At 38.2% G+C, this 13349-nt stretch overlaps 2 protein-coding genes across 2 annotated transcripts in view; one reads left to right on the top strand and one right to left on the bottom strand.

Moving 5' to 3' along the window:
• cdk10 (cyclin-dependent kinase 10) overlaps positions 1 to 7101 on the bottom strand; it is a 105642-nt gene extending 98541 nt beyond the window's left edge. Inside the window, exon 1 of the mRNA XM_039763447.1 lies at positions 6926 to 7101. The gene's annotated coding sequence lies outside the window, so the exon portion shown is untranslated. The remainder of the gene's footprint in view (positions 1 to 6925) is intronic.
• A 171-nt stretch (positions 7102 to 7272) lies between these two features.
• On the top strand, positions 7273 to 10289 carry slc10a3 (solute carrier family 10 member 3). Its single transcript, XM_039763443.1, has one exon. The coding sequence runs from the start codon at positions 7638 to 7640 to the stop codon at positions 9021 to 9023; it is 1386 nt and encodes a 461-aa protein (XP_039619377.1). The 5' UTR covers positions 7273 to 7637; the 3' UTR covers positions 9024 to 10289.
• The last annotated feature ends 3060 nt before the right edge of the window (positions 10290 to 13349 follow it).

Raw genomic sequence — 13349 nt, 5'->3', positions numbered from 1 at the left:
GAAGACTCCTGCTGAAAGGTATAAAGCATATGCTGAGGTCAATTCCAATAAATTACTGGGTTTGTATAAACACATCTATACTATACACATTCCCTTAGTGGCAATTTAGCATCATGAATGGGACTGTGAGATGAGTCTGAAACACAAAAGACAAAGAATACAAACGCATGGTATGTCGACTAATATCCTCAGCAACTTTTACAGCTGCATTGTTGAGAGCATCTTGACCAGCTGCATCACCGTGTTGTACGGTAACACTACTGTTATGGACAGCAAACGCCTGCAGAGAGTGGTAAAGAATGCTGAGAAGATCACCAGGACCCCACTGCCCTCTCTGCAGAGCATCTAAAACTGCAGAGTCCGCAGCAGAACTGCCTCGAGCCTCAGGGACAGGGACCCCACCCACCCCCAACACGAACTGTTCACACTTCTACCCTCCTGCTAGAAGTATGAAATGCAGGACTTCCAGGATAAAGAACTCTTTCTTTCCCAAGGCCATTAGACTCCAAAATAACTGACTGGAGTTTATAACCATGATTCACCTCATTTTATCTAGCTCACACAACTGTATTTGACTTGTCCATCACACACCCACCTGCACATTACACTTTATATTTCTATTCTGTTTTTATACTTTATGCTGCCTCTGTTACTTATTATCTATCTGCTACTTATTATTTATGTTTATCTTTATACATGACAATAAACTTTGAACTTGAACAAAGGATGCAAATGGTAGCCTAGTTTAAAACTAAATCAACTACATATTATGATGTAAAGCTTGATTTTAACCTGGCAAAAACTGTATTTTATGTCTGTGTCTAAACAATGTGTTTAAAAAATGCAAAATTTCTTACAGAAATAACTGAAAGCATATACAGTACAGAATTAATTAATAATGAATGCAAAAATATTTACTGTTTCATGCTAGACATCACTTGCAGAACTTTCTCTGGTCCTGTTCAATCTATATACATCAGACTTCCAATATGACTCGGAGTCCTGCCACGTGCAAAAGTTCGCTGATGACACTGCTATTGTGGGCTGCATCAGGTGTGGGCAGGAGGAGGAGTACAGAAAGTTAATCAAAGACTTTGTTAAATGGTGCGACTCAAACCACTTACACCTTAACACCAGCAAGACCAAGGAACTGGTGGTGGATTTTAGGAGGCCCAGGCACCTCATGGACCCTGTGATCATCAGAGGTGACTGTGTGCAGAGGGTGCAGACCTTTAAATATCTGGGAGTGCAGCTGGATGACAAATTCGACTGGACTGCCAATACTGATGCTCTATGTAAGAAAGGTCAGAGCAGACTATACTTTCTGAGAAGGTTGGCATCCTTCAACATCTGCAGTAAGATGCTGCAGATGTTCTACCAGACGGTTGTGGCGAGTGCCCTCTTCTACGCAGTGGTGTGCTGGGGTGGCAGCATAAAGATGAAAGACGCCTCACGCCTGGACAAACTTGTTAAGAAGGCAGGCTCTATTGTAGGAGTAAAGTTGGACAGTTTAACATCTGTGGCAGAGCGACGGGCACTAAGCAAACTCCTGTCAATCATGAAGAATCCACTGCATCCACTGAACAGTGTCATCTCCAGACAGAGGAGTAGCTTCAGTGACAGACTTTTGTCACTGTCCTACTCCACTGACAGACTAAAGAGATTGTTCCTCCCCCACACTGTGCGACTCTTCAATTCCACCCGGGGGAGTAAATGCTAACATTAATTTTATTTTCATTTTTTTTTTATTTTTATTACTATTTAATTTAATATTGTTTCTTTGTATCAGTATACTGCTGCTGGATTATATGAATTTCCCCTTGGGATTAATAAAGTATCTATCTATCTAAATGGACAAGTTAAGCCACAACACAATCTGGTCTGTACATAAAAGCAGAAAAAGGTGAAAAAAAGACATTGCACTGTTTAAGGAGAATATTTCCTAGGCCATGCAAAGGTAAAGATTTCTAACTGCCTGCCCATAGGCCATGACAGTTCAGTGGCAGAAGCATTTCTCTCTTAGTAAAGAGGATGTTTTTATTTATTTTTATTCAGCTCTTTAGTGAATTTGTAGTTTACCACAATTAAGATTAATTTTGACATAATTATCATCCATATGTATGAAGCATATGACTGACTTGTTCAGTTGCTTACATGCAAACTGATTACCCACAACCAGGGAGTTACCAGGTTGGGTGCCCCTAAAACTGAACTGTGAGTCACTGAGGAGCCCCACATCTGAAGGCTGATAACTGTGCACAAAGAGGCAATCAAGCTGTGAATCACTGAAGGTCAAAAACTGGGTAGCTGTTGCTGTTCTTATCCTGAGCTGAAGGATTTAAAACATTTTCAGAGTTACAGTGCCATGAAAACATATTTGACACCTTCCTGGTTTATTCTATTGTTGCAATTTTTGACTCTGAATGTTTTCAGGTGTGATATTAAAATCTAATAATAGATAAAAAAGCACCTGAGTAAAGAAATGATTCTTTTAATACTTTTGTCATTAGTTGAATAAACAGGTATCATGTAAAATACTGACACAAAAAAGTTATGATATAACAGAAGCCAACAGTGACAAATGCTGTACAATCGCAAACAATGTGAAAAACATTTATGGAAAAAGGAAAAAGATTGTCTCATTACCCAGGTAGGAAAACATGCTACAAGCATTCTTTTTTGCTAAAATAATGTTGAAAATGTCTGAATTAGCATAGGCCGCCCCAATTCAGGCTGTTCATAAGAAATGCAAAGATTTACTTCATGAGATAGAAGTACATAATAAACAAAAATAGATGTGTCAGATATTTGAAATATTAAAATGTGTGCTTCACTTGAAATGTTTAAAGTCTAAATATTCTCGATTGTAATAGAATTTTTTTTTTTTTTGATAGGGTCCATAGAGGCTAGATTACTAGCAAAGAATCAAAGATCAAAGGTCTAAAAACATACCCTGCATGCTTATGCTTAAAATTTGCCATTTTTAACCTTTTGGAAGTTGTTCTTAGAAGGCCAGGACTACCAGTAAAAAGTTAAATATCAACAATATTATATTTGTGATTAGCAACCTCAAAGCAGCATAAAACGACACTCCACCTGCTTATGTTACTGACCCCCATTCTTTCAAAGCTCTGTGAAAAGGAGTACCTTTGGCCCCTCGTATCCCATTAGTAGGCAAATACCTGGGGTTCTTGATGGGGCATGCAAAACTTCAAGCCCTTATAATAATTTTTGCTGTAGACATCTATTGGTTTACTCTTTATCAAAAATATAGTTCAAAAATGGCCTAGAAATAAGGTTTGTTTGTGTTTAGAGGTCCGAATGTAGGGGGAAACTCCAAAACGCGCAATGTCTTGCATGACAACACATCAAGACAAATCAAATTGATTAATGTTATGTGGGTGTTTTCTCATACTGGTGAGTCTGTTATTTCTATGAATGCAATGATGCAGTAACATATCATAAACAAGACACGAAAGCCTTATGGGAATGACTTTTTTTCAACTGAAAACAATATTCTTGATCAATGAAAGAGGAGGTAAGGTTGGTCTTCAATTCAAAATGTCATTCCCATTAAATAAACACAAGTAATGTATGATTTTTTTTTTCCATTGATATTTTTCACGTCGTTTGCCATTGTACAGCATTGATCATTATTGGCTTCATTTTTGTTTCTTTTCGGCAATTCTGATAGACACTTGTTTTTCATATCATGGTCTTACTTCATGACTCAAATATGCTTCAGTTTCCACTCATGGACAGTTGACTGGATATTCCCCTTAAGAATTTTCTGATAATGAGTAGATTTCATGGTTTCTTCGATTGTAACAAGTCATCAACATCCTTATCCAGCTAACTATTCACATACTATTTATCTTGCTACAACTAAAAAATTATGCTATTCCAAATATTTTCCAATTTGAAATGATGTCTCTCACTGTAGTTCAGTGGAGTCCCAGATGCTTAGAAGTTGCTTGCTATTATGTTCCAGACTGATAAAACAAGTTTTTTCTTGATTTCTTCGTAACTTTTCTTTGTCTGAGGTATGATATGCTTGTTTAATCCTGATGCGTGTAAACCTTATCATAAGGATCAAAATTTGTGACGGTTACTTTGAGCAGGGGCTTCCTGCAATCAGGCCTGCTAGTGTACAATCAACTGACTCTTAATTAGCCATTTAACTGTGAGGATTTAACTAAAAGGAAAAAGATTATCACACAATGATAGCATATGTTCGAAAACATTCTTCATTAGATAATTGTAACACATTAAAAAAACTGTTACTTGTTGGCCAAAGTGCCACTTACCTCTCACCTTAGATTAAAGTTGAAGTTAACCTGAAAATATTTGTTGTCAAAAAAGTGTTTGGATGAGATGTCTTAGCTATTAGCTAGCCATACATGTCTGATGCACTGAATTGTCCCCTCTTGATTATCAAACATCTTATGTTATAATGTGTTAAAAGAGGAAATCAGGAAGGAGGCAAATACATTTTCGCAATATTGTGTAAATATAAAATATATAGGTAAACATTTTTTTCAAATTTATTCTAGTCTGCCTTTCCTCTTTCAATTCAGGCCCTAAATTGGAGGTACTGCTGTAATAAAAACACATAACCTTTCGCTATTTTTTGCCATCACGTTTGTAGATAGCACAAGCAGGCAGATGCCACCTTGAGAACATTCCATTTATCCACACATTTTCTTAAACTGATTTTTCCAGTATGGAATCAGTAAACACATGCTAATCACCTGAAATAACTCTGAACAGAATGCCTTCCATCACATGAAAATCTTAACATACACAACAGCATTCATTCACAATAGGCCTGCTTTATAACACCAAACCCCGTAACACCATATCTATAGGAACAAAACATAGTACACTAATAGAAAACAAACAAGCTTCAAAAAGAGCCAGAAGCTGAAGTAAGTGTTTTCTATAAATTTAAAAAAAATATTTGTCCACTCTGGGTCTTTACAATGGAGGCTATGGGCACAAAGGAAAAGCTTAAAAATTCACAAATATGTCGATTTTTCAAGCCAAGCCAAGATAGTTGTCAAGTATTGTTTTGCATCTTGTGATTATACACACATTGTAAAATAATTTATACTTGTCATTTTTGAACAAGAAAACTCTTTAATATTTATGAGATTCTGCCAATTAAAAGAAGATCAGCAGTGCACAGTACCTCAGCATTAAGAATTGCTATGCAGAAACTCACACTAAACACTTTATGCCACATGGTTTTTGTTTAAATTGAATTCATTGTTTATATGAGAACTCACACAAGTGAACGGAAAACTCACTCTTACCATGAGAAAAATAGTACTAAAATTATTATTTCCCGATCCCTTTTACTGTTACAAACATATGTCAGAAACATAGAGGGCATGTTTTCTTATATTAAGACTTTTGCTACTTCATCTGTAAATTATTAAACTTTTATTTTCCAGTGATGCCCCATAGCCTCCAATGTAAAGCACAAGTGAGGGCAAGATTTTTTGTAAATATATAGAAGTTGCTTAATTGTAGAACATGATTTCATGTTGCATATGCACATATACCATGCTTATAAAGAAATAACTTTTGACTTAAAAAAATACTAAAATGATCCTTTAAGCCGAAAGAATTCTGTTGGATCGGCTTTATCAATGACTTTGAGAATTTTAAACACCTGGATAAGGTCCCCACACAGTCTTCTCTTATCAAGACTAAAACAGGTTTAATTCTCTGAGTCTGTCAGAGTAAATCTCCTTAACTTCAGAGATGCACAGAGTTGCCTTCTTCTGAACAGGTTCAAGTATTTATATGTCTTTCTTGTAGTGTGATAACCAGAAGTGCAAGCAATACTTCAGGAGAAGTCTCGCTAATTCATTATGCAGCCTAAACACAATGTCCATCAATTTATATTTAAGTTTTTACTATGTAACCTAACATTTTATTTGCCATTTTAATTGCTTCTACACATTGCATAGATGATAAAAACTTCGTGTCTACATAAACCCCTAAATCCTTGCAATCCTGTAAGACAGTGTCTCCTATCTTGTATTAATAATTAACATTTCTGATGCCTATGTGTATTTTGCTAATGCACTAAACAGCATTTTCCAAGTGTTTACCCAGTTCTGAAGCTTGTCCAGATCTTTTTTAATTACCTCAGTGTTTCCTGTTCCTCCAATTTTAGTGTTATCTGTGAATTTCACATTCTGGAATAAATGTAATTTATATAAATAACAAAAAGTAACGGTCCCAGGGCGGACCCCTGAGGAACTCTGCTGATGACTTCTCTCCTTATGGAGCATTCACCTATTATCTGTACTTTCTGTCTCCTGTCAGTTAACCAACTTGAGATCTAGTTTTGTAGGTCTTATATTACAACAAGCACACCACAAACGTTTGAAACAAATGGCTCAAACATCAGTGGATATATAAATGTTGATAGACTCTGACTAATGCTGTCCAAATTTCAGTATGTGTTTATTAAGATGTTTTACTATCCTAATGAGGCAGAAATGATATAAAGAGCTAAATTAAATGCATGTGACACCTTGTCATCTGTGATGATTTTCTGGGGAGGCTACTGTTTCGTCTCCACCGACCCAATATCTTCAGGCATAACTGCCTGGATTGGCATACGAAGTTTTTCATTCCTATTAAATGCGGAGGCCTGATGTTAATGGAAATGGTAACCTTTAATATAATCAGTTTTCCTCTGGTTTGGAATGGTTTGCTACATTACATAGCACATTTTACAGACAACACCGCAAGACACAATTGCAGAGCTAACACGAATAAAACAAACCGACAAAGGTTAAAGCAAATTGATTTCCTGTATGCAACTACAGTAAGTATGTAAAACGTGTATGCATGTATGACCATCATTCATTTAAATTATGCATAGCTACGGAAAACGAAAGCTTACCGTCTTCATCAATGCCATCGCAGAACGTATAAGCAATATGATTGCGCCTTATTTGTTTTCCAGAAGTGAATAAACAACTTAATATACGAACTGGTAACGACGCTCAAAATCAATAATTAACTGACATGCTACTGTAAAGCCAACCGACTATCTGACCATTTCAATTAAGATAATTAAACGACAGGGACGTTTCGTTTTTAACTAAGATCTTAAACCTCGAAAAAGTGATTTACAACCTCGAAAATACGCAAAACACACGTTACACGCTCTCCACACGAGAGCTTGCAGCGTGTTGTCTCGCGCTTTTGCGTCACACGCCAGCATCCGAGGGTTACCACCAAATGCGCGCGCACGTGAATCAGTCGAGGGGGTGTGTCCGTAAGAGGCACGCGCTTCTGCGTGTGTGTGTCTGAGGCGGAAAGCGCAACTGAGAGAGAAGAAAATCGAATCGAATGAGTGAAGCACACGCATCGATCGGCTGCTGGCTGTCTTCCCGGAAGCAGTTGCCCGCGGCCGCGTTTGCTTGAAGACGTGCCCGGTTCGTTTAGTCCACTGCGGGAATTATCCATCTACTCTAGATGAGTCGCGTTGCTACGGCGGCGAAGGAAAGCCGACGCTGTGTTAAGTGAGCGACCGTTTCAAGCTGAAGGCTGTCAAACTGGCAGGAAGCACAGACCTAAGCGGCCGGACCGGTCGCCTTTTGTGAGTGGGAATGATGGTGTCGAGGGCGTTTCTCCTGTGTTTCTGCTGCATCTGGACCCGGCTGGCGGATGGATTGGACGCGTGGAGTAGCGTTGCGCCTCAAACAAGTGACCCTAACGGCAAAGCAGGACGGCGGGACTTCAGCCGGTACCTTAATATCGGAGACGGGACCTCGCTGGAGTTTGAGTTTCCCGAGAAAACCCGCGGAGTCATCGTGGTGTCCAGTAAGTACCGGAACGACTCTTGGAAGGAGGCTGTGAGTGTCCAGTCGCTGGACACGAACGTTTTGACTATTTTGAATGTGAGTGATAGTGGCAGTGTAGGTGTGGACAGGAGTTACGTAGTTAGCTTCCAGTCGGGACTGGCAGGGACCGCTCCACTTTTGCTACAGCTGCTGGATTTGAACAAGGATGCCCAGCCGGTAGTCATCGAGGAAAGGCGGGACTATATTATCAAGGTGGCCCCTGATGACAAGATGGGGACCCCCAGTTTCAGTGGCCTGGCACACTTCTCAGAAAACCCTTTGCTTTTTGCCCTTTTGCCTTTGATATTCATCAACAAATGTGCTTTTGGCTGCAAAGTGGAAGTGGACGTCCTGCGTGGTCTTCTTAAACAGCCTCACCCAGTTTTATTAGGAATCGTGGGCCAATTTCTGGTCATGCCATTGTATGCCTATGCCTTGTCCAGGATTGCCTCTCTTCCCAAAGCCTTGTCCTTGGGGCTGGTCATAACCTGCTCTGCACCTGGGGGTGGAGGAGGCTATCTCTATAGCCTGCTTCTGGGTGGGGATGTGACTCTTGCCATATCCATGACCTTAATTTCAACAGTTGTAGCCACAGGTCTGATGCCACTCTCCTCCACCATTTATAGTCGCCTTCTCAATGTCCATGAGACGCTTCATGTGCCGTTTGTGAAAATTCTGGTCACTCTACTCTTTATTGCCATTCCAATTTCCACAGGTATGGCCATTAAGTGTAAACTTCCAAACATTTCCCGTATCCTGCTTACTCTCATTCGCCCATTCAGCTTCATCCTGATTATCGGTGGAATTTTCATGGCTTACCAGATGGGAGCTTCAATCCTTGCCAATATCCAGCCACAAATAATACTCGTTGGAGTCACTGTACCAGTGTTTGGGCTGTTGTTGGGATATGTAATGGCAGCAGTTGCCAGACTGTCCATACCCCATCGTCGAACAGTAAGCATTGAGATTGGAGTACAGAACAGCCTGCTGGCTCTGGCTGTCATGCAACTCTCATTCCGCCGTGTGGAGGCCGACTTTGCCTCTCAGGCTCCATTCATTGTGGCTCTCAGCAGCACCTCTGAAATGCTATTGATAGTAATTATTCACTTTATTTATAAAAAATTCAAGAAGACAAGCCTGACTGATGTTTGATTGTTTTGTTTTTCCCCCATTGATGTCATCCATTGATGTCTGGCTGAAAATTGAGGGAAAGAAATGCCATGAAACCAAAGACCTTTCTATTTTCATTACATGCTATGCACAATGAGAAATTAAAAAAATATTTTTTTATGGTTTTGTATGTGGAATTTGGAAATTTACCTTAATGTTTACAGACTAATTAAAGAGCTTTGGGGAGAAAAAAGTGGGGCAATGTGGGGAATGCTGGGCTTTAAGCAACATTCAAATACTTGAATTTAAAATGCACCTGGTTGGGCGATGAGGTACGTAAGTTTGAATGAAATAAAATCAAGAATGTGCTGTTTTTTGTGTAAAATCCTTGTTCGTTTTCCTTATTTATTTAATCCCTGGAATTTAATTTGCCTTTTCTATTGAATCACTGGAATGTTTTTTGTTAACTACATTACTGTTTTTTTTTATTTTCACAATATGTCAGGAATGTACACAGAGGTAGAATTTAAACCAATATTTTTTTGGCAAATAAGATACAACAATATTGTTTTTTGTTTTTATAATACTTCTTTATTTGGCATCCAGCAGGTTCACCACTGTGCTTGTGTTTTTTCCAGCTTTAGAAGTGACCAACTACTGTGCACATATTGTAATTTGTCATGTTGTAAACACTTTTTAAACTATTAGAATTTAAATTTGTAATTTATTTTCTGGGTGTTAGGTAGCGGGGTGATTAAATTTAGCCTCTGTCATCAGGAAAAGAAAGCCAGGAGCCAAGCTATTCTGTTGCAGTCCTCTTAGTTTGTTGCTAGATGACCATGTTGTACTGTGTCCCACATAGAATAAAAAAAAAAAACTTCAGTATCTGAGAGAAAATTTCTATAGGAAGCTTATTTAATATCCTAAAATGGGTGTAAGTTTTTTTTTTTTTTGATCCTTCATATATTCATTTTAAGCAGTATTATAGCAGCTGTTTAGCACTACTGGTGGTGGTTGGTGAGTAAATGACAGATTTGTAATAAAATTCACAAAGTTTAATATTTTTTGCTTTCATTCCCAGCCACCAAGAAAAGATAATCTTATTTCTTGTCTATGTTGCTCTGGCTGAACAAGCTTTGCAGCACTTTCTGTGAACTTGGGGCATCACTCTTTCCCTCCTGCTCTAATTAGTTCCAGTTGTGCAAGTCGAATCTCAAACTTCTCTCTGTGTGTTTCCTGAATCTATTCATTGCAGAACTGCTTGTGCTAGAAATCTGTGTTAAGTATTGCAACCATAAAAAAAAAAAATCAGACGTGACTTTTTTACATGGAGGAGGGTGTTTCACATGTGACGCATTGGGAAGCTTTAGAGAGAAGTGTTTTCACACTCTTTAACACTTTAATCTTACACAGTGACAAACTCTAGATCTGCATTCTTCTGTTCCCTTTTTAATTGTAATCTTGTAGAAGTAACTGGAGCCCTTTGTATAATACAGTTGTTTTGTCTGCAGTTTTTTTTCTTTAAGTGCTTGAATTTTAACCCTGTCAGCTCTAAACGTGTGTTCTGAATATATGTAAACTGTCTTTTCAGACGTTGGTCTGCTGAAAACATTAGAAATAAATGGTTAGCTTCATTTACATTATAGGTTCTGATCCATCCATCTGTTGCCCAGCTTGAAATCTTTTTCAGTGCAGGGTACTGGGAAGGTTTAAACTGTCCAAGCAGTATCTAATGCCAGACAAGAACTCATTTTCAATGAAATGTCCCTGTATTTCAGGACATAATCACAATAGATGAATGTTAGAGATGTTAATTTGCCTAAATGTTTTATATTTAAGATGTACACAGAATTTATGAGGCCATAAGTTTTGTGTTTGGGGCTTTGCTGGGGACCACAAATGAGTTTCAAGGTTTTGAAACAGGTGCAGTAGCCATTAGGTTGCTTAATGGGATTTTTACCTAATGAAAAAAAATGTTAGATGTGCAGTTACCTTTGATAAAAATAAATTTTAATGGTTATGCATCAGTCTTACCTGCTGCTGCTTTTAATAGAAACATGAGCAGCTCTAATCCCACAAAGCCAGAGGGTGTCCTAATTTTTTTTAAAACAAATAGCTCTCTAATTGCAGTGTCTGATTTATACCAATATGGGTTAACTATAGTATATTGACCCCAACTTGCAAATTAACATTCCAGAATTGGATGAGGAGATTAAAGATATTTGCTCAATGTATAGATATTTTTATTCATTTTGTTAATCTGACTGTTAGCCATAAAAAGGCATTCCATTGAGGGCTATAGCCATATACAGGAAAGTGGATTAACCAGAGCTATCACTTTTTCAGCAAGAGTTTTCTTGTTTTAATGCTGACCATTCAGGATAATTTAATCTTAAATTGTTTAACTTTAGTGTTTTTAGAATGTGTTTAACATGTAACTGTTTTCTTGCATAAGTTATAAAGGGGTTTTTATGTGCTTCGTGAAAGAGATGACATACGAGGGAGAATCGAATGTAGAGGCAACACACCCCTTAAAACCAATAACTGTGAGCAGATGAACGTAAGTTATATCACTTTTCCACATACTGTAGGTTTGTTGCAGGTTGATTCACTTCTTGTATCGTTACATTAACTTCTTTATTTCTTGGGAGAAGAAGCTTTTCGGGTGCTCCCGAATCCAGGCATGTACTGCTTCCTTAACCCTCAATATCATCAAAGGTGAATCTGCAATTACATAGAACCTCTTTAAGTGGGCCAAAGATGTGATATTAGTTCAGGGCCATAAGGGGAATGTGGAAGACGTTCAAATTGCATCTGTTCCATTGCCCACACTGTTGTGGCCGCTGCATGGGGACGTGCATTGTAATATAGCCATAACCTCCACAGACTGTTGCTTGTGCAGATCAGTAAGCTGTTTGGGTACCCACCTTGTGCAAACTTTGCAATACCTAAAGTCATAATGCACCATGTCATGCCGATGCATAGCTGATATCCAGATGTATAACAACAGTGAACAACGTAATCCGTTGGCCTTCTCTATTGAAGGCATGTTCCATGACAATGAGAGCTTATGTGTGCAATGTTAATGGTTCACCAGATCGAGCTTCGTCAGTTATACTTGTTCTTCCCACCATAAAATTTTATAGCCATTCATAAACTTTTTGTTGTCATGCTGTTTAAACATACCGTTCCATACTTATCCGACATCCTTTACTGAATTTAGTTTAATGCGTGTTGTTCTACAATGGTGCAATCCCAGAGCATAGTGTCAATGTTAATTTGCTGCGGTGTGTGTTTGAACTACCCATAAGCTATAGCAAACATGTTGTATTGCATCAGCTTCTATCCGTTGTAGTTACTGCATAATTTTAAAGTTGCCTTTACTTTTTGATTTACCCTTGTATAAACTGTTTAGATATTTAATGTGTAGAGTAAATGGGGTAGGACTATGGAACAGATGTTAGCGTTGGTGTCGTATAGCTCCAGGGTTTAAATCCCTGCCTCTACAGTGACTTTGTTGAGTTGTCAGTTTCTCCTTGTGCTTTTCGAATATCTAATGGAAATTCTTCAATTTTATTTCAATATACCAAGGTCAGTTAACCTGTTGTCGACGAGTGTGCTGTATTCTGGAAGGGTTCCACCTGGATGCTCCCAGGGTGAACATTGTCTCCAAATGACCCTGTACTGGATAACTGAGTTGTTAAATGGATGGATGCATTGAAATGAATATTTTTATATAAGTTCCAATTTTCAAAACCAAAAAGTGTTCATCAAAATTGATTGTAAAGGTTTATAAAGTAAATGGCTATGTGGCTCTTAATTACCCTGCTACTGCATAAATACCTCATTTTTAACAAAATGCAATTGTGATATGTGAACAATAATTATTTCCCCACAGAAAAAGAAGACTCCGATATAGAATAGAGTACAGCAGAGCTCTTTTTAGTGGTTTGTTTTTAGTAAAGTGAATTCTCCCTGTCTTATGCACATCCTGGTTGAGATCTTGATCTACGTGGAATCCTGCTGAACATGTGGAATTTCTTTGCTGATGCTCTACTGTCTCATTTGTGGATGTTTGGGCAGCTGGGCTATGGTAGAAAAAAAGACCACAGCTTTCTGTCCTAATGTATATACTTTTTTTTTCTGCAAAATGTAATTTCATAGGTTCTCAGCATTTAAATGTTAACATATTCTCATTTATTGTTCCCTCAAGGATCCATTGTCCTGGATTTAAATTTTGGCATGTGCACTAACCATGCAAAGTCTTCTCTTTCTCCCCTTGTCTGTGCGTTTTTTTTTCTTCTAGGAGTTTTGGTTTTCCTTCTGTGTGTGTGTGTGTGTGTGTGTGTGTGTGTGTGTGTGTGTGTG

The sequence above is a fragment of the Polypterus senegalus genome, chromosome 9 (genome assembly GCF_016835505.1).
Source record: "Polypterus senegalus isolate Bchr_013 chromosome 9, ASM1683550v1, whole genome shotgun sequence".
In the NCBI taxonomy this organism is placed as follows: domain Eukaryota; kingdom Metazoa; phylum Chordata; class Cladistia; order Polypteriformes; family Polypteridae; genus Polypterus; species Polypterus senegalus.
This window is presented reverse-complemented; position numbering and strand designations above follow the sequence as displayed.

What these genes read in the sequence shown, in the direction of transcription:
- slc10a3 (XM_039763443.1), top strand. Translation starts at nt 7,638, where the DNA reads ATGATGGTGTCGAGGGCGTTTCTCCTGTGTTTCTGCTGCATCTGGACC.